At 44.1% G+C, this 21,765-nt stretch overlaps 1 protein-coding gene and 1 long non-coding RNA gene across 2 annotated transcripts in view; both read left to right on the forward strand.

Moving 5' to 3' along the window:
* Window positions 1–1,925: 1,925 nt before the first annotated feature.
* The window catches only part of ANKRD31 (ankyrin repeat domain 31), a 112,197-nt gene continuing 92,357 nt past the window's right edge, over window positions 1,926–21,765 (forward strand). The window contains exons 1-3 of the mRNA XM_078853001.1: window positions 1,926–2,207; window positions 3,248–3,324; window positions 4,938–5,026. Of these exons, the coding sequence (XP_078709127.1) occupies window positions 2,104–2,207; window positions 3,248–3,324; window positions 4,938–5,026 (270 nt within the window). The 5' untranslated portion in view covers window positions 1,926–2,103. The remainder of the gene's footprint in view (window positions 2,208–3,247; window positions 3,325–4,937; window positions 5,027–21,765) is intronic.
* Window positions 6,223–21,686, forward strand: LOC144930587 (uncharacterized). Its single transcript, XR_013635881.1, has 3 exons — window positions 6,223–6,265; window positions 16,102–16,145; window positions 21,638–21,686. It is a non-coding gene; the product is annotated as an uncharacterized LOC144930587 (long non-coding RNA).

Below are 21,765 nucleotides of genomic sequence, written 5' to 3' on the forward strand. Positions count from 1 at the left end.
ATATAGGGATGCTTAGTGTCACAAAGTGTTTCAGTACTCAGTGTTGCAATGTTATGCCCAACTCCCTGACTCCCAGTGCAATTCACAGCCCTCAGTTAAGTGCCCAGACTCGCCATGCATTGTAGGGAGAGAGTTAGTCTTTTAAGAAAGACTCACAGAAGACAGCAAGCTGTCTAGGGAGCTGCCTAATATAGCCAGGAGGAGAGAAATGCAAAGGACAGGGGAAGGGCTTAGGGGGCAGATCCATAAAAGGGAATTTGGCGCCTAACAGATAGACCTCAGTGAGGCACTTCCCACCAATTAGAATTCTCGGCCAGTGAAGACCAGCCCTGTGTTTCCTGCCACTTTCAGCAGTTTCTTTAATGCCCTGTCCCTCAGAGTCTGCGATGTGTAGTTCTTGTCAGCTTCATATGCCTCAGGCTGTTGTATTAATTTAGATGGAATAAATGGGCCCAAAGAGTCAAAAGTGTTAACGTGACCCTGTCACATCCAACATTAAACAATGTTGTACCAAGTTTGGGGTTTGGTATACCATGAGCTCAGCCTGCTTAGTACCATGGTGAACACACCATTAAAAATCTTTAAACCTTTTATTAAAGATGCAGTTAAAGCATTTGAAATGTAGAATATTAAGTAAGGCTTTCATTTTACCAATATCTCTTGTTCCCATTCCCTCTAGCTGGAGAAAGTCTAGAAGGAAAAAAACCCTTGTTTGACAGTCTCTTAGATGATGATCATTGTCCTCTTTGGGGAGCAGAGAAGAAGTTAGTTGGGATGGGCTGGAGCTGTTGTTAAAGTCTGATTCTGTTTATCAGGATGGCAAAAGCTCAATGGTGTCATAGTGGATCCAAGAAGATGATTGCGGGTGGCAGCCATGATGGTAAAGCTTGTTCCTTTTGTTGCCGGCACCCAGTGCCAAGAGGCTAAACAACAGCTGGAGTTGGTTCGCTACCCGGTGTGCTACACCCAATAATCACAATGGGGTGGAGAAGCAGAAAAGTTTATTTGCAGCTGCAAAAAGGTACAGGGAGAATAAAATCTCAAATCCTGCACACAAAGCAGGAAGTTACACAGGCTTTTATACATCCTTTTTCCCAGCATACTTATCCAATAGCAAGCTGCCCTAAGTATCCATATAGCCAGCCAATCCAGTTCCCAGCTAGTGCCCTTGTGCTCTGTATCATTTCTTAAACCGTACATAAAGCTGCTTTATTCAGCATTGTTCTTCCGTATCCGCCATGTTTGGCCTTGCTTAGTTTCAGGCAGTCTGACTCTGCAACATATTGTTGCAGATCCTCAGCATAACTGCTGTGTGTGCCTCCAGGCGGGGCAGGGCCAAGGACACTTGGGCCTAATACGCAGAGCTGCTGCGAGTGCCTCCAGGCGGGGGGGAGGGGCCAAGGACACTTGGGCCTAGTGCGAGGGGGCTTCATGGACACTTTTGGTCTTCCATCCCCTCGAGTTACCTAGTGGCCATGCCTCAGTGTCCCCAACACTTTCCTGTTCACCTGTCTTTCAGTCAGAGGTTGTTGGGAGACAGCTGCTTCTTTATTTTTTCCCCTCAAGGGTCTTTTCTTTTAAGGACCTCCAAAGGGAGTGATGAGCGTAATAGCCTGTCCCCTCACTATATTGTTTGCCAGTTTAGACCTAATTTCTGACACACCAATTTTGATTCGTTGATGTCCTGTGGCACACACTTCATATTAATCAGACCTGATCTTAACACAGTTCTTGAGTTACATTAGTAGGCCTTCTTGTTTGGACTAATTCAGTCTCTCTCTCTCTTGCAGCTTTTCCCATCGGTGTTTATTTATTATAGGTTATTGTGACATTTTTATGAACTTTCACTCACTCCTTACAGTTAAGCTTGCAATTAGGTTAAATTTGTTGTTTGGATGATCACAAGAAGGCTCCATTGAGGACTACAATTCCCAGAAGGCATTGCACCACCCTTTGCTTGCTCCGCTTGTGATTCAGTGCCTCAGGAGTGGGGGGACCTGCCCAAAGTGTGGGAGGAGGGCTGCCTGGAGGAGCTGTCCAAGGGCGAGAGAGAGGCTGTCTGGCGGAGCTGTCCCTAGGAGGCTGAGGACTGGAGAAGGAGGCATGAAGGAGGGAGTTGACATTTCTGACAGTGACAGTGATGAGACAGTAGTGGAGGGCTCAGTAACTGAGAGTGACCTAGACGAAGAGGAGCTGCACATGAAGAGGTGATAAATATATATGTATAGGAGCAGGTGTGTCTAAAAAATGAGTGTCAATACATTTCTGGGACATATGTGATGAGTTGAATGCTGCATCCATGCCATTTAAGGCTATCACCTTTGAAAACAAAAAACACAAAGAACAGTCCTATGAGACTGGAATCTACCTCATATAAACCTGACTAAAATCTTAGAGGATAAAATGGTTTTAGAATAGCCTTCCTAGATTCTTTGATAAATATCTATTTTAAGACTTTTTGTGACAGGTTGAAGCGTGAGGGGGAAAAAGCTCCATACGCTATTCCATGGACCCTTATACGGAATAGGTTTCAGAGTGGTAGCCGTGTTAGTCTGTATCAGCAAAAAAAAATGAGGAGTATTTGTGCCCTAAGTTAAGCTTATGCCCAAATAAATTTGTTAGTTTCTAAGGTGCCACAAGTACTCCTCGTTTTGTTTGTTTGTTTGTTTTTTGCTTATGTGCAATAGTAGCTTACTCCAGAAATAGTCCCATTGGTTTTTGTGGGACTACCTGAGAAATAATGTATTACTAAATGGGATAAAGGTATCAGAATCCAGCCCAAAGAAAATAAAATCAATGATAAAAACATTGGTAAAATTAAAATACTGCAAATGTGGACGTTTCTTTTATGTTTTAATTTCAGAACTCTCTTGATGATCTCATTCAAACTGATACTTTGGTTACTGGGAAATTAAACCCACTGAACAACATTACCCTTACTGTGTATTTCCTAAGAAATGTTGACTAAATATTTTTGGAAATTTGTAAAAACAAAGATGTATTCATGACTCACATCCTTCTATGCCAATTTGCAGCTTGATGCAGATTTTTACAACCAGGTTCTAAACTTTTGAAAAATAGTGTTTACCTTAAAAATGTTCTTACATAGTTACAGTGGTATTTAATGAGTGATATTATAGGGAATGGAGTTAGAAATATAGGCTTTGGTTAATATTTTGTTGCCTGTGTTTGTACCTCTGGTAAGAGGATGATAGAACAATTTGTAGTTTTTTGTTTTTTTTTAAAGGTTATCTTTTGTTAATAAGGACATATCTCTAACAACTGAAACCATCTTTGCTGATGAAATAAGAAGAGTAAATGGAGGTAAGAAATTGTTCTTTTTTCAGTAGAAAATATATGTTGTTTTTCCTGAGACCTTTATTTCTTTGACTCTTTCTTAATTTTTAGGCTAAAAATTAAGCCTAGAACAGTTTTGTACAGTATTTTTAAGCAGAATAATTTTGTATCTCTAATAAAAATCTGAATAAAAGTTAGAGGCATAATCTTTCAGGCCAAATTTTTCATAAATTTTAAATAAATACATTTAAAACATAAATTTGTTAGTGCTTATTTTCCTTCATTCTGCCTGTATGTTGTTACTAAGGGTACCTAGTTTAAGAAGAGTAGGGGTATGAATTTATTTTTTGTTAACTCTAAAGGTTTCTACAATAGCTCCTCAAAGTAAGGGGCATAAACAAGTATTTGATGGTGTGGCATAAAATTTCATTGGGACCTGTCTGGGTTGCCTTCCGTAATTCAGCCTCACTTAATCACTTTTAAGTAATTTGGTAATCTCATACTCATGTCAATAAAAACTTGACTGGCAAAGCAGAATTCTACTGTCTACCTTGCAAGTGTTTGAGCTGTTCCAAACGCAAAATACTCGTGTGAAGAACTCTACTCTAGCATCTTGTTTGTTTCTGGGTCCAAAACATGGCATTTTTGCCTATTTTAAGCCCCCCCTGCATGGTTTGAAATCTGTCCCCTTGAGAGATTACTTCTCACTTTATATCTACTCATAGTAGGTAAGGGTCTGATTCCAAACCCCATTAAAGTTCCGTGGGAGTCTTTCTAAATGACTAGGAGTTTCTTGGTGTCAGTTACTGGAGCTGAATTATCTTAGGTCTGGTGATAGAGTTTTGTCAGCAGAGAGGATCCTCACCCGTGGAACTTGTTCCTCCTGGTCATCCACTGGAATTAGAGCTTCAGAGTACAAAGCTTCTGTTTGGCTCATTGTTAAGCTTTTGGTTTGTAGGAGTGAGACTTTGTCTGCATGCTTTTTTGTTGTCCCTGTAAATGTGATTTGCATATTTGCATTGATGGCATTTCTATTCATCCCACTGTAATTAGCATGTTATTATTTGTGCTAATTTTTATCACATCAATTTCATGACAAGAAAACATGGGCTATAGTCAATCTAAATTAATACAATAATCAACAAAATAATGTGGATACCAGTGTTGTGATTTTTACAGCATAAGGGATCAAATTAAACAGAGCAGCACTCTATATTACTGTAGAGCTGGGTTTTTCTCAGTATGATCATTCAGTAATTTTAATCTTCTCATCTCAGTTTGATAATTAATGTGTAAAGATGAGTACTAAAGTTTATTACGTGCATCAGGACACTGACTATAATTCCAGTTGTCAGGAAAAAAAACTATTGTCAGAAATGAATCGTACTGTCTGATGTGTAGCCCATGTTTCCAAAATATTGTCTGCAAAAAAAATAATAATTTTTCCCTAAATTGTTTTCTTTTCAGTTCTTGCATCTGCCATATTATGTTTTTCAGAATCTAGGCTGAGAGACGTGACCAGTGTGAACGTGTGATTTGTCCAATTATTTTTTCTGGCAGTTGGAATTTGCAGAAATTCCTTGAGTCTGTGTTACAGTAGCACAACAGAAATGGCTTTAACTACCTATTTTTGTGTTTAGTTTTAGAAAACCTCTCTCCAGAGATTCAGCTTGTCTGTAAATTGAGTGATAATCTAGAAAATATGAAGCAAAAGAACCAGATAAATCCGGTATGTATAGAAATTACAGCTCCTCAGCTACACACATACTGCAATTGATAATTATTAGATTCACTGTGTCTGACTGTGCCCCTCCCGCTTCTGTATGTGGAAAGAGCCAGAGTGTATGTAACTGAAAAGGGTTTTATGGAAGGAGGAAATCCTGCAGTATATACTCAGCCCAGGAATGCACAGAAGAGTCTCCTCTGGAGTTTCATGGGGGTGTGCCTTGCTACGGTTTCAGGAGCAGGGCTGCAATTAGCCTGTAAAATTACCGGATGTTCAAATTGGTAACCAGTTTTTCCCACCTGCAGATGACAGGCTGACAGAATGAGTAGGAGGAAACTATAGATTGTTACCGTGTAGATTCCTGTGCTGTATATGAATTTCTTTAGACTTAAATAACTGGGGAAATATTTCCAGTTGTACCTGTATAGTTACATCAATGTAATCACCTATGTGAACGCTCTTATTCTGATATGAGTGACTTATTTTTAGTTTAGCTTAAAACCTTCCCAAGAGACATAAATTAAACCAGAAGAAGGAACTCTTATTCTAGAATAAGAGGGTCCACACTGGAGGGGAGAGGAATGTGTGTTATACAGGCATAACTATATTAATTTAAATTCACATTTTAGGTTAAAAATACATTCCAATGTAGACAAGGCCTTAGTTTAGGGGACAGTTTGGGTTACTATTAGCATTTCTCATAGTTGTTGTGATTGATGCTATTACTTCAGCCATTTCTGGAGTAGCAGCCTATCCTCTTTAATTGGAAGATGCGGTTATTGTTACCAGAGGGAAGAAAGAGTGGTTAGAAATAATTGGGGATAGGAGAGTATTTGCTTGCAGGACTCCACTAAAGAGCGTGAATTTGAGGCGAGGAATATATCTAATTTGTACTTTGGTCACTTCATAAATAAAATAGCTCAAGCTTAAGGGTATTACAATTTAATTATATAAGGTATATTTTCATTCTGACTGTATTTTGTCTTCTATGACTTGGATTGAGTAAGTAGCCCATATGTCATAGCAATATTAGTAATCCGGTCTAGCAGAATTCGGAGTCTCACTGATAACTGCTGTATTTAGGTCTTCCAAAATCATTAATAATAGGAAGAGGCTAGGTATATAGTAATGCTGAAAAATTAAATCACTGAGTAGTTTATATTCACCAAGTTGTTCAAACACTTTTTTCTCCCAGCTGGCTCATAAGAGAAGTGAAACTGAACAATCTCAGTCTCTGCTACAGTGAGTATAATAAGCACTGGATAAATTCCATTCAGGCAAACAGTAATTTCCCAGCAAAAAGTTTCCCTTGTAGCCTTATTTGGATGGGATATTTTTTCCAGCCTTGAACTATAAAATAATTTTACTGGTTGCTAATAAGCAGTTGTGTTTAATGCCAGAGATCACTTTATATCAGTGATGGATGAAATCATTCTTGTGTCCATTCATATATATATATATTAGTATGTAGTAGTTAGGATATATAACTGGGCATAACTGGAAAATAATAAAGGAAAATTTAGGTTGTCAGAAAAACGTCCTGACACTGAGATTTATTTAGTAGAATGGCTTATGCCATGGAATAATTGTGGAAGCACCTTGGAACATTTAACACTAGACAACATAAAATCCTAAAACCCGGTAGAGAATAATCTGTGTTGGGAAGAAAAGAGGCTGGATGATCTAATACAGTGATACTCAGTGGTTCAGGAACCAAATTAGCGATGGACATTACCCAAAAAAGCCGTGGTAGTGTGAATTCATTGTTTTGTTTACTATAGTATACCTCTACCCAGATATAACACGGTCCTCTGGAGACAAAAAATCTCACCGCGTTATAGGTGAGACCGTGTTGTATCGAACTTGCTTTGGTCCCCCTGTTCCTTGTTCCCTCTCCAGAGACTCCCATCCCTAATCATCCCCAGGACCCCACCCCCTAACCAACCCCCCCTGCTCCGACCCCTATCCACACCTCTCGCCCCCTGACAGGCACTCACTGGCAGCGGCGGGAAGCGGAGCAACGCAGCCCCAGCCCGCTCCACTCCGTCACCTCCCAGCCGCGGCGCTCCGCTTCCCGCCACCGGTGAGTGCAGGGAGGTTGGGGAAAGGAAGCCCCCCGTACTCACCTGCGGCAGGAAGCGGAGTGCTGCAGCTGGAAGCTGGCAAAGTAGAGTGGGCTGGGGCCAGGCTGCTCCGCTTCCCACCGCCGGTGAGTGCAGGGAGGTTGGGGAAAGGACACCCCCATATTCACCTGCGGCGGGAAGCGGAGCAACATGGCCCCAGCCCGCTCCACTCCGCCACATCCCAGCCGCGGCGCTCTGCTTCCTACTGCCAGTGAGTGCAGGGAGATTGGAGAAAGGACGCCCCCAGACTCACCTGTGGCGGGAAGCAGAGCGACGTGGCCCCAGCCCGCTCCGCTTTCCTTGTCCGTGTCGCTGGGGGGAGGGGGAGATAGGGGAAAGATCCCGCACTCACCTGCGGTGGAAAGCGGAGCGCCATGGCTGGGAGCTGGCGGAGTGGAGGGAGCTGGGACTGGGCTGCTCCGTTTCCGCCGCTGCTGGTGAATGTGGGGGCGATCCTTTCCCCCAAGCCCCCTCCCGCAAGTGACACGGCTGGGGCTGGGGCGAGGGAAGCGGAGCGGGTGCTCCTGGCCCCCCGCTAACCTCCCATGCCACTCTGGGACTGCAGGGTCCCCAAAAGTGCCCCCCCCACAGCTCCTGCCTCCTAAACCCTGGGCGGGGGGAGCTCTTGACCGCCCCCAAGACCCTCTGCCCCTTATCCAACCCCTCGGCCCTGGCCCGGCCTGGCCCCCTTAACACACTGCTCAGAGCAGCGTGTAGGAGCTTTACCGCGTTGTATGTGAACCCGCGTTATATCGGGGTAGAGGTGTACTATATTTATATACATATAGATAGATGTACGGGAAATATTTAGTTGTATAATTCTCACAGCAAAATGACTGACCAACTATTATTTTATCAACCACAATTGGTTAATAACATAGAAAAAACATCCTGATTGGTCAATAACTTAGATTGGTTTATAAGTAAATCACACTGTTTTAATATCATGTGCTGCATAGAGCCGCAGGAGACATGTTAAAGAGCTGCTTGCAAGCCTCAGTTTGAGTATCATTGATCTAATATATGTTTCAATACTATGAATTTATGATAATGGAAATCAATATGTAAGTATCATGAGATAATGGTTGGGGTTTTTTAACCTGCTTTATAAACAACTGCAAGTACATCTTTTTATATTTCCCATACTATATCAGGTCATTTGTCCCTTTAATGGAGTATTCTGTCTCCAGCAGTAGCCAATACCTGATGCTTCACAAACTCAGTAATGCACCTATCCAGTTGTCAGTGGTATATACATGGCAGAAAAAGCTCGTTCTTGATTCCTGCAGGCTTATGCCCTGAAGGATGTTTTCCCCTCTTACTACAGAATCGTGTATATCTTTTCCTCTTCCCTGGGACCTAAACCAGAAAATCTGCTAGTGCCAGTTTAGCAGAGTTCATCTGGATGGGCTTGAGAAAGGGCCCTCACCTTTTATGGTTTGGGCCTCATCCTTTAGCAGCGCCTTTAGGAGTTCTATGGAAGATTTTTAATGAGCTCCCAACCAAGTTCCTTAGAGTAGTTTCTTACCTTAGGCCTCCTGTTAAGTTTGTTCTCTTTGGAGCCCAAACCTGGTGCTAAATGACTTCTGTTCTGAAACATTTGAACCCATCCTCAACATTCAACTTTGTCTCCTGGCATAGAAAGTGGCCTTTTTAGTGTTGGTCTCCACAGCCTGGTGATTCAGGGAGCACCCAGATGTGACTTGTGGCACCCATGCCTCATTTTACAAAAAGTGAAAGTAGTTCTCCAAACATGCTCCAGTTTTCTCCTGCAGATGGTCCAACCTTAGCTAGGAGATCCCTCTCCCCAACTTCTACCCACACCCAAAAGCCAGACTTGAGGTCTGGTAGCACTCCCTGAATGTCTGCCAAACTTAGTCTTATTTTCCTGAACTGAATAGGTCTCAAATCCAAGTCCCTGTTCATCCTGTTCAAAGAACCTCACTAAAGGGCGTAGATACTGTATGTCCTTTCCTGCAGGTTCAGACCTTCTGTCTGCACTCCTCCTTCCTTGCAGATCTCCTCTGCTTAGACAGGCTTTGAGCTCACTGTACTTGAGTGGTGGCCCTGTTGTTGGCATCAGTCATGCCCTTTGCTGAACGTGGTGTGACCTCGGTGGATGAATTCAGCTGATGCTGAATTTGGTCAGCAAGTTCTCTGGAAGTTCTCTTCCAGACTCCAGCAGGCTCTGACACACCTTGCTCTCCCAGTTTCTTCCCTACTGTCATTTTAGACATGCCTATTTTAACATCTCTGTAGTTACTCTTCTCTTCCGTGGGTGCAGTCTGCAGGTCAGACTTTAGTAATCCATATTGGTGGCTACCACGTCACAGAAAAACAAATTTCTCTTGGAACTTTACTTGTTTTCGGTGATGTGGCAAAACCAGTATGGGCACCTACACAGAATACCTCATGAAACAATCAGGCTTAAAGTAACTAGAAGGTCAGCATAGCCTAAGATGATCATATGTTTACCCAGCTCTGGAAGTTCTCCACTGGTGAAGCTCCTGGTCACAAAAATCCTGCATCTGGTTGGGCTACCGCCTGCCTGCTTGATGAAGAGGACTCAACGATTTGGTCACATTGGTATTGCAGATTGTGACTGAATGCACCCCTGTATTCACACCCTACAGCAGTGGTCCCCAAACTTTTGAAGGTTGCACCCCCCTTCCCCCGACCACACCCATCTACCCCCTCAGGCCCCCCCAGGGCCACAGCTCTGCAGTGGGGGACGCAGACAGGGGTATGGGAGATGAGGCTGCAGCTGAGGCTGGGGGTGGGGCCGGGAGCAGAGCCGCAGCCAGGCTTCCAGCCAGGCGCAGAACTGCACTGAGGCTGAGGACGGGAGTCAGACCCGGGGCTGGGACCCAGGGCCACGACTAGGGGCTGGGTGGTGCTCCTTTCCTTCCCCCCCGTGGGGGCTGGCCTGGCCCGCTGCCTGGCCCTGAATGTTCCTCTGTGCTACCCTGGGGGGGGCACACTCCACAGTTTGGGGACCTCTGCCCTACACACCACTGTAGTAATCTTTGTATAAAATATGCCTTGTGAGGTATTGTTTGAAAACTAATAACTCAATAGTCACTGATATCATGGTGAAATGTGTGTAGCAACATTATATGTAAAGTTATGAACATAAGCTGAAATTATGACCTAAATGTGTTTACCAGACAAGTCTGGGAAGGGGGGTAAACCTACTCCTCAAAGACAAAGGACAAGCTAATGCTGCTAGTCAGGTGTCCTGAAAGCTGATTGGCAATCACCTGTTAAATGGCCATTCTTTGGCAATGAGTGGGGAGCAGGAACAGATCGATCTGCATTTTAGCAAGTAACAGCGTGGAACCTCTTTCATCATGAAATTCCATGTCTCCGTCCTCACAGCGGGAAGGAATTTTATCTAGGGGTAGCCCTCAGGAAAATGCATTTCAAAGGGTGCCTGGACTATAAAAGTGAGGGACAACAGCACCCCAGATTCTTTCTCTCTCTCACCTAAGAACACAGGAACAAGCCTTTGGACTTTGGCAGGGGTTATGACCTGAGAATTTGGTCAGCCTGGTTGCAGGGGACATGTGGTCAGGATTTTATCTTGACCCAAGTCTAGTTTGTAAAGTTTTAGCTACTAGAAAGCATTCTATCTTTATTTCTCTTGTAACCATTTCTGACTTTAATACCTTGTACTTGTACTCACTTAAAATCTCTCCTTATAGTTAAACAAACTTGTGTTATTTTTTAATCAAAACTAATCCAGGGTTGTGTTTGCACTGAATAGGTTGGTAACTCCAATTAAAGTAGCAAACTGGGGCAACGGGCCTCTAATATCTGAACTGTCCAGGTAAGGGCTGGACAGTACAGAATATATGTCTTTTGGGAAAATTCAAGGTGGGGAGTATGTCGCGGCCACCCTGCAGATAGTAGCCGAGGCTGCTGCAAGCCAGAGTGTGGCTGTTGTGGCAATTTGAATATAATAGCCAGCCCAATTTAGATAATTGAGAAGTGTGTTACTGATTACACTTGTGAGTTGGGAATTTATGCCTCTAAAAGACCTAAAGTGCTTCCACAAATAATTGCACAGAAAAATTACATTAATTGTCTTAACTACAACCAGAGGCCTGGTTAAGACAAGGCTGAAAATTTTGTCCAAAGTACCAGAACAGGCATGAGTGGCAGGTGAACCCCCGCTTTGGGGAGGCTAGCCTGCTGGCCGGGACCCTTCTGCCTGAGGCAGCAACCCCCCGCACGCTGGAGCCCCAAACTCCCCCATAACAAGAAGAGCCCCACAGCCTGCCCACCCCAGCCACGCCAGGCTGCTGCCCCCTTCCTGCCCCCTGCCAGTCCAGTCCCAGCCACACCAGGCTGAGCCACCACCCCGAGCTGCCAGGCCGAGCACCGGGACAAGCCACCAGCCACCCTGAGCACCGGCCTGAGCCACCGGCCCCTGCCAGCGTTTCCCCCCTCCCATGGCCGGCAAGCCCCAGCGCACGGCCAAGCGAGCAGCCTCACTACTCCCCCGCCAGACCCTCTCACCCACCACTGGCTCATTGTGTTTCCTCCTCACTCCCCCACCCCTAAGGAGGTGAGACGCGGCAAGCCGCAGCAGGCAGGCAGCAACAGATGGTTGGGGCCTCGGGGAAGAGGCAGGGCCACTGCGGCCCAGGTGTCCAGCAGCAGGTCAGTGGCAGCTGCGCCAGGGAAGGCTTAGCCCATGAGAACAGGCAAAGTATTTTTGTGCATTGCTCCTTGAATGGTGAACTTTTAAAATTATATTTATTTCTTTTTAGGGGTGCAGTATTTACTACAAAGATTTCTCAGCCTGGTCTTCCGCTAAATGCCTCAGTAGGTAGAGAGCAAAATTACACTGTAGGTATGTTTTATGTTGTAAAAAACAACCTAAAATACAGTCACTCTAAATTTGGAAGAAACAACTGAGAAACTGTAAATGAGTATACATATAGATTTATTTAGGATATAGATATGTGACCTTTGAGACCAGAGGGGCAGATTTTTAAAGGTACTTAGGTGCCTAAAGAAGAACTAAGTGCCTAAATCCACCACTTACATGCCCATGGTATTTTAAAATCCCCTGCTCAGCAGTTGCCTAACCCCCCTGGGTGACTGTTTTCCTGCCCATTGGCACTGAAATATCTAAGCCTTAGTGTCCTAAGTGCTGCCATTCCCCCACAGCAAATGGTTGTAGCTTTGTAACCCAGTAACTGTGGTCTGGAGCAGGGGTGAGTGAGGAATGCATGTCTGTCCATGAGTGTCCTGGTGGGGAAGATAGGAAAGGAGGGTTGGGAAGGTTTTGCTCAGATCAGTAGCAGGGTTGGCATAACGGCACCAGGACCCCCCTGGGTCACTTTAGGAGTTTAGTGATGGTGGTTCTTACTTTCTTCCTGTGTATTTGAGGGATTTTCATGTATTTTTCCTGTTAGCATATTCTCTAAAGCCAGGACTAAACGAAGAGGCAGGACTCTCTCCTGTTCCTTCCACCCTTGTAGGAGATTGTCCCCTTGCATTCCTATAGCAGTTGGGGATCCACTAAGCACTTGAGTATATCCAGAGCATAAATTCAGGGTTCCTTCAACCCAGCTGGATGGCGAAAGCTATCTTTTATATGTTCAGGGATATTGTTGAAATTGACTTCCTCCAGGAGTTGCTGGGAACCCTCTGAGGCTATGGACAACGGGAATTGGATTAGTGTGTGCTGCTTGGCATGGCGTGCCTCCCTCCCTTTCTCTCCATTTGCTCCTCTCCCACCCTCCAGAATGCTGACATGACAGCATGGTCGGAAGCTCAGCTCACCATTTTTTCTGTCCTGTGGTTTGGTTCTGGCTGGCAGCAGGGAAGTGGAGTGTGTCTGATCAAGTGGCTAGGGCTCCTAGGAGTGCTCAGGGAGACTCCAGGGGGAGGGGAATAAAATGTATTTTCTCTTTTCCAGCGCTGTAGTAGATAGTGGAAATGGCCTGTGAACTGTGGAGCAGTCAAACGTGTGTAAGGGCCGGTCAGCCTCTCATCGCTTTGCAAAGTTCCAAGCTTGCCTAGCTTGAGTAAGAAGATATCCAGTTAAGCAGGGCAGCGCTCATTTCAGCTTTTTAAAGTCCCATATGTAGCTGCTTAGATGGTCCCCATCTAAGCGAATAGGGAGAAAAGTGCTTAACTGGCACCTATCCTGGCTCTCAAAATTCCGCTAGGTGGTGAAACATGTGGCACTGAGTGGGACAGTGCCCAAGCAGGGACCTCATTTCAGATTTTGGTGGGGGGGTCCAACTTTAACTGTTATTCTAGGGGCTACTTAGGCACTTGAAAGCTCTAGTATTTTGGCAGATAACTTTAGCAATTAGCAGACAGGAGCCCTGTATCTAATTCCTATATAAAAGAAAGAAAATGAAATAAATATTAGACCCACTCAGCTCTAATACTCACATGTTCTGACGTCTTGTGGCAAGACACTTAAGGGACACTGGTTAGGTTTAAAATTTTAACGTATATTCTTACATTGTTACTAACTCTGTGGGGAGAGAGACCCTCTCAGGATTCCTGGGTTCTATCTCAGCTCTGGGAGGAGAGTGGGGTCTAGTGCAGGGGTGGGCAAACTTTTTGGCCCAAGGGCCACATCTGGGTATGGAAATTGTATGGCGGGCCATGAATGCTCATGAATCTGGGGTTTGGGGTGCAGGAGAGGGCTCTGGGATTGGGCCAAAAATTAGGAATTCAGGGTATGGGAAGGGGCTCCGGATGTGGGGCAAGGGGTTGGGGTGCAGGGGGGTGAGGGCTCCAGCTGGGGGTGCGAGCTCTGGGGTGGGGCTGGACATGAGGGGTTGGGGGTGCAGGAGGGTGCTCTGGGCTGGGATCGAGGGGCTCAGAGGGCAGGAGGAGGATCAGGGCTAGGGCAGGGGGTTGGGGTGCAGGAGGGGTTCGGGGTGCTGGCTCTGGACAGCACTTACCTCAATCAGCTCCCAGAAGCAGCGGCATGTCCCTGCTCCGGCTCCTATGCATTCCCAGATTCTGGCAAACAGAGGCAAGGGACATGCAGAACATGGTGTTGGATCCCTGCACACCCTGACTAATAGCCATTGTTGGACCTATCCTCCATAAACCTATCTAGTTCTTATTGGAACCCCGTTATAGTTTTGGCCTTCACAACTCCCCTAGCAAAGAGTTCCACAGGTTGCCTGTGAAGAAAGACTTCATTTTGTTTGTTTTAAATCTGCTGCCAATTAATTTCATTGGGTTCTTGTGTTATTTGAAGGAGTAAATAACATTTCCTTATTCAATTTTTCCACACCATTCATGATTTTATAGACCTCTATCATATCCTGCCTTAGTCATCTCTCTTCCAAGATGAAAAGTCCCAGTCTTTTTAATCTCTCCTCAGATGGAAGCCGTTCCATACCCCTAATAATTTCTGTTGCCCTTCTTGGTACCTTTTCCGGTATATCTTTTTTGAGATGGGGCGACCAGATCTGCATGCAGTTTTCAAGATGTGGGCATACCATGGATTTATATAGAGGCAATATGATATTTTCTGTTATTATCTATCCCTTTCCTAATGATTCCCAACATTCTGTTAGCTTTTTTGATTGAGCAGATGTTTTTAGAGAATTATCCACAACTCCAAGATATCTTTATTGATGGGGTCAGCTAGTTTAGACCCCATCATTTTGTATGTATAGTTGGAATTATATTTTGTCACGTGCGTTACTTTGCATTTGTCAACATTGAATTTTATCTACCATTTTGTTGCCCAGTCACCCAGGTTTGTGAGATCCCTTTGTAGCTCTTCACAGTCTGCTTTGTACTTAACTATCTTGAGTAGTTTTGTATCATCTGCAAATTTTGCCACCTCAATGCGTACCCCTTTTTCCAGATAATTTATGAATATGTTGAATAGGACTTGTCCCAGTACAAATCCCTGTGGGACACCACTATTTACCTCTCTCCCTTCTAACCATTTATTCCTACCCTTTGTTTCCTATCTTTTAACAGGAGTGCCTGGAAATTTTTTCAGGATCATCTAACGATCCTTAATTTACTTTAATGACCAGCTTTTTGTTATATTAATCATCCTGCCTCTGTTTATAAACAAACTCCCTGCCCCAAATGCTGTACTGTTCCCAGCTTCCGAACTCATCATATATTTCACTCAGGCTGAGCTATGTTGCAGTTAAAAGATCCGTCTGGGGCTAGGGTGAGTAGACCTGCAGTACGAAACTCGGGGTGGGGGCGTAGAGCCCCCCCTGCACCCTCCAAATGGTGCCCCTGTGCCTAGGTACCTTTAAAAATCTGGCCCTTGCTTCCTTTTTCAAAGATGTCCTGGAGTACAGGTTACATTATTTTTCATGTGATGTTGGGACTCTATAACTTTTGCAAGTTTCTTATAAAATAATTGCTATTCATGGTTTTCCTAAGATATTGATATAGTTCTAGATTGAAGCTGAGTTTACTGTGGTAGCACTGCTTAATAAAGTTGTGGGTGAGACTGCCTGGATGTTCCAGGGATGTGCAAAGGGAAGGGAGAGTGTGAAAATCACAGTCCCTGTGGGCCCCTGTGCTCCTTCCTCCCCTTTTAGGGGTGTCTTGAGCGCTAGGAAGTGGGCAACGGAGCTGACTGAGTGTGGAGGGTGTGAGAAGTATGCTGCATTCCCTGAAACAGATGGTGGTAGTTGATAGGTAACCTTTAAAGGCACAGAACTATGGGTCACAGATATAAGAAAACAGGAGGTAAAAGTAATAAAAAAAACGTAATTAAGTTAGAAAATGTTGTTAAATAGAGCTTCCTTCACCAAACTCAGTTAGCTTCAGCCAGGGACCACCTCAAGAAAAAAGTGTGAAGGGAATTTGAAACTTCAACATCTTATAACATCCAGGGGACCCCTTAATCAGAAAAGGCTGAGAAGCTCAACAAGTGCAATTCAGTGACAATAAATTTGAAAAATATTATTTTATTCACCACCATTATAGGTTTAGATGATGACATGTCTGGATTTCTGAAAACAGAGAGAAAGGTGAGTATATTCTTACAACAGAATGCATGTCAACCATTTGATTTGATTTAATTAGCAGTTACACAATATTTTCTGGGGGAAAAAATGAGGCTCCATATGTTTAGAATATTTAAAGCAAAAATACCAGTCTTTGTCCAAACCCACTGTGAAGCACATGTTCTTAACACAGATGCATAATATAGCTTGAAAGCAGTTTGGGGAGGGACAATATCTTACTGCAAGAGTGGTGTGTCTGAAGCTGAAATAGACACGAACTTATAAACAATGTGGCTTCCTTTAATGGGCCAGAATCACTGTTCACCTAGATGCTGACGCCCTAGGAAACCTGCCCTGCTGGCAGACTTGTAGTTACTTAAAGTGGTTGCAATTTTCCCTTCCACAGGTGTGTAGTAATCCAAAAAGTTAGAAGTGCTAAATTTAGAGCTTCTCCTGATTGACAAACCAGTGTTGGAGGCTGCTGGTGATAAAATGGCCTGTTTTGCTTGAGGAGTGAATTATTCTCTAGAACAGAGGTCTCAAACCTTCAAATGACCCACGAGGGCCACATGAGGACTAGTACATTGGCCTGAGGGCCACATTACTGACACCTCCCCGCCGCCGCCCTCGGCCCCGCCCCCACTCCAGCCCTTTCATGAGGCCCTGCCCCACCTCTTGCCACCCATCCCCTGCCCCCATTCTAACCCCTTCCCTGAAATCCCCACCCTAACTCCACCCCCTCCTCCACCACCTGCAGGAGGGGTGCGGGGTGTGGCGGGGGCTCAGGGCAGGGAGTTGGGGTGCAGGAGGGTGAGGGGTGCGGCAGGGGGCTCAGGGCATGGGTCAGGGTGTGGCTGGGGGCTCAGGGCAGGGAATTGGGGTGTGGGGTGCAGGAGGGGTGAGAGGTGCGGTGGGGGTCAGGGTGCAGGGGGTTGGGCCGCAGGAGGGGTGCGGGGTGCGGCAGAGGGTTCAGGGCAGGGAATTGGGGTGTGGGGTGCAGGAAGGGTGAGAGATGCAGTGGGGGTCAGGGTGCAGAGGGTTGGGCCGCAGGAGGGGTGCGGGATGTGGCAGAGGGTTCAGGGCAGGGGGTCGGGGTGCAGGGTGTGGCAGAGGGCTCAGGGCAGGTGTCAGGGTGCAGGAGGGGTGCAGGGTGCGGCAGGGGGGTCAGGGTGCAGGGGGCTCAGGGCAGGGGGTTTGGCTGCGGGATGGGTTAGGGGATGGGCTCTGGCCCGGTGCACACCGGGGCAGGTCAGGCTCCCTGCCTGCCCATGCGCTGCTCCGGGAAGTGGCCGGAACCTGGGGGGGGGGGGGCACAGGGACCTGTGTGTTGCTGTTGCCTCCAGGCACCGTCCCCAGCAGCTCCCATTGTCTGGGAAGGGGGAACCGTAGGGGCAGGGCAGGGAGCCTGCCCTGCTGCCGCCGGCGTGCACACTGGGCAGGAGCCACTCTAGGTAAACGTTGGGGGGAGGGGGAGAGGGAACAGCAGGGAGTTGGTGGGCCGCAGGAAATAGCCCCACGGGCCGCGTGTTTGAGACCCCTGCTCTAGAACCTTGGCCCCTGCTGGTTCAGGGAGATGCATTTTGTATCTCTTTTGTCTGTGGTGTTGAATCCAAAGATTCCTGTGTTATCATGCATGCTGTGTGAATCCTTGCTTATGATCAGTTCACTAGCATATGTGTACTTCAGATACCAACCTGTAATTTGTGCAAGCCATTTTCCATACTAGAGTTATACTCTAGTGTTAAGTAACAGAAGACCAAGTCTGTGCCACATACACAGATAAATCATTTACCATTGATTTTTTTTTTTAAGCCACAAGTTATTCTGTTTATTAGGGAGAAATAGAGACACATTTTTTCATACAAGGGTTGCCACCTTGTTTAAATTATATAAGGTGGGTGAAGCAAAATTTGCATCCAAAAGAAAGCTGTTAAAGTTTCATATAAATAGAATTTACTTTCTTCATAGATTCTGAGTGAGATTAACATCTGAAAAATAACAGAATCTTCTAAAATTCCCAAAAGAAAATACTAAAGACAATATAATAAAACATATATCTTGTAACAGATTAAACTATATGAGTAAGTAATCATATCATAAACAAAGCCAGGAGATTATTTTCTTTACAGTACATATTAATATTGATACTAACAAATTTCATCAAGTAAAACTTCCCTATATTACAGAGTTGGTTCAATGGAATAAAATCCAATATGAAAGTTCCTGAAACAGAATACCAATGATTAATAATCTCAAAGGAGGTTGTAAAACCTAAAGATACTAGGAGAACTAGGAATTCCAGTGTCTAGGGAGAATTCCCAGAGATGATATTTGATAAACTAGTAGGAGTAAAAGGCTCTTTTGAGTTTGCTTTTTCTTGTACCTGAGACTCAGTTACTACAGTAAATTTCATTTTTTCATATTCTCTGATCTCTAGCACTATATGATGAACAGACCAAAATGCTCCAGAAAGAACTGTAGCAAGAGAAACTGATAGCTATTACAGTCTTCCCAGCATAGACACTGTGACTGTCTCAAGCTTGCCAGTTTTGCAGCTAGAACTGTGAAAAAACTTCAAGACAAATTGTCTGTCAAGATTTTGTAATTTAATAGAAGTTTGATATCCTAAAATGAGTCATATTTGGGTTTTATTGATTTTGACAAAGTAGTATTCCTTTTTATTCTACCATTCCTCTGTCTTCTGATTTTCCTTATGCCCTAGTATCTTGCAATAATCTTTATTCTAATCTCACAAAAGTTGGCCATTGTTGGTCTTTCATAAACCGTAATTCTTCTTCAGTTAACCCTCCTGCGCATACACTGTATGGGTGCAGGATCAAGCCCTTTTCTGCAGTAAACTGAATTCTCCATTTAATTATAAAATACATCTCTTTAAACTGGATCAGATTATCATTTCAGTATCCCTCCTTTTCTCAGTCCCTTAAACTGTTGTATAATTATAACATTTTAACTATATTCTTAGTCTCTTTTGGAAATCATATTTATCATATGATGGTAGTAATTTTCCCGTTACTTAACAAATTTGTTTCTCCTTCTCCCTCCTAACTTGCCAATAGATCTTTTAATTTGCATCCTTGGTTACTGGATTATATCATAATGCTTAAAATTTAGTTTCTCTAAAGGACTGCATGTTCCAAGTTTGTTCTAAAAATCCATAAATCAGTATGAAGAAGGTTCTTCTCCTCAGCGATCTTGTCGTCTTGTTGTTTTATTACAGTTGTAATTGTCAGTGTGGTTGATCAGATTTATAATTGCTGATATTAAAATGCTGTTGCACGATACAGTTTTGCCATGTGTTGGCAACAAAAGATTTTAAAATGTCTCTTGAAGGAAATTTACCCTAAAATACCATGTTGTGGCAACAGTATGAGCCGCGAAAAATATGATGTTGGTAAAAACTGTAAACACGTCAGTCCTCTGAGCTACTAACTGAGGTACCTGGCTCAGAAATTTCAGACAATCCTTCATAGGAAGGAGAAAAAATTCTGTATTTTCACTGAATGAAGAACAGGCACAGTTCCACAGTTCAGGGCAACTGCACCTGTATTTCCCCTCAGTGGTCCCATGAGGGCACCTGCTCTCAGGTTTCTAGCTCCCCAGTCACTGCCTTTCTTAGGTGAAGTCCCATGTCTCTCTCTCCCTTCTGGGGGTGGTATTTCCAGGCTGTGCAGTTTCCTGCCTTCACTGTGTCGTTGGCTGCAGAGGCACTGGTAGGCTGCACAAACACACCTGCTTGTTTTCTGTTCAGAGACCGATAAGAGTTATTGTCAAGTTATACGTTTCTTATAAACAATTCTTTCTGTGTAAGCCTATTTTATTCTTAAGGTACAAGCACTATGGAAAAACCATACTAAAAACAATAAAAGAACCTACACAAATGCTTATAAGTTTACCAGAGATTACCCCTACCCCAACATGGGTTCTGAAGCAGTCCTTCCAAACCCACCCAAGAAGTTTCTTTTGTGGTTACAAGTTCACATCGCAGCTTCAGCTCAGGACAAGCACACAGTCTTATGGGCCTCAGTAGGCCCAGTCCTTCTAACCCTTCTGTAAGGATTGGGGCCCTCTGTGGACTAGAGATCTTGCCCATTTGCTGGATCAGAAAGAAGGCCCTGAGCCAGTTTAAAACCAGGCTATTTATCTAAAAATCCTTGCTTTGTCTGTTGGTCCCTGGAGAATCCAGTTTGAACTAGTATATGCATACCTCTCCAAGGGGGGTGGGGTCAGACGACAATAATGGAAGAAGTACATTAGCATCCCCCTCCTACTAGAGAAGAAACATACAATTCCACAATAACACATATACAATTGTATTTGTAATACAGTGGAAACCAAAGGTATTATACCTAATTCAGTAAGGATTAGCTTAATTCAATAAAGTTTATCTTAACTCCCCAAGGTTCAGGATATTACAGGATATTATCAGTCTGTCACAGGCATGTCTATTGGTGTCATGACAAAAATTACTATAAAACTGGTGAAACTGCCTACAATAGCATGTAGCCAATCTGTGACTGCTAGTAGCAAATATTCTCAACAGGCAGTGATGGGACACTGTATGGGGAGGGCTCTGAGTTACTACAGAGAATTTTTTCCCACGTGTCTGGCTGGTGAGTCTTGCCAAAATGCTCTGGGTTCAAATGACTGCCATATTTGGGGTCGGGAAGGAATTTTCCCCCAGGTCAGATTGGCAGAGATCCTGGGTTTTGGGTTTTTTGTTTGTTTGTTTGTTTGTTTTGCCTTCCTCTGTAGCATGGGGCGTGGGTCAATTGAAGGTGAAACTAGGGTAAATGGTGGATTCTGTGTAACTTGAAATCTTTAAATCATGATTTGAGGACTTCAGTAACTCAGCCAGAGGTTATTGGTCTATTACAGGAGTGGGTGGGTGAGGTTCTATGGCCTGCAATGTGCAGGTCAGACTAGATGATCATGATGGTGCCTTATTGCCTTAAAGTCTATGAGTCTAAATAACTATATTTACCCTACTTTTTGCATAATATTCAGTGTTGGATGTGGGACAAACTTTCTGCACCCTGTCAGTAGTTGCATGTGATTTAAAACAAAACATATATGTCAGACTGTATCTGCAGTAGTCTGCACTTCTACTATTTCCTTTGACTACATAATGACTTCATGTCGTACTAAAAAGGAAGAGAAATCATCCTGAGCATTAACATGGGACACAAGTACCCTGAGAGCAGGATCAGACCTTTGATCTCAAAATAGTGGTAGATTTATTCTGCATCTTATCCTGGATCTTCAGTAATAAGGGTGTCAGCAACTTAATTCAGTCTGCCTTTATGAGTAAGGGTACAGTCTGTCCCCTATTACGGTCAATCGGAATTTTTCCATTGTGGAAATTCTTAGGGGCTTGTAGCTTGCTTTATCAAAAAATTGTAAACCTAATATTATGAGCATTAATGAACTGTAAAGTAAATGTTCATTACATGCTTTTAGAAACATTTCTCCATTTTTGTGAACATTTTTTCATTTAGATTTCACATCGATTAACTGATGAAGACGACTCTCCCGAAAGAAGCCTACTGTCAAGTGCAGTTGTAAAAGAAACACTAATGGCTCCAAAGGAATGGACATCAGAGAATGTATTTCCAGGTGTTTTAAA

The sequence above is a fragment of the Lepidochelys kempii genome, chromosome 5 (assembly GCF_965140285.1).
Source record: "Lepidochelys kempii isolate rLepKem1 chromosome 5, rLepKem1.hap1, whole genome shotgun sequence".
In the NCBI taxonomy this organism is placed as follows: domain Eukaryota; kingdom Metazoa; phylum Chordata; order Testudines; family Cheloniidae; genus Lepidochelys; species Lepidochelys kempii.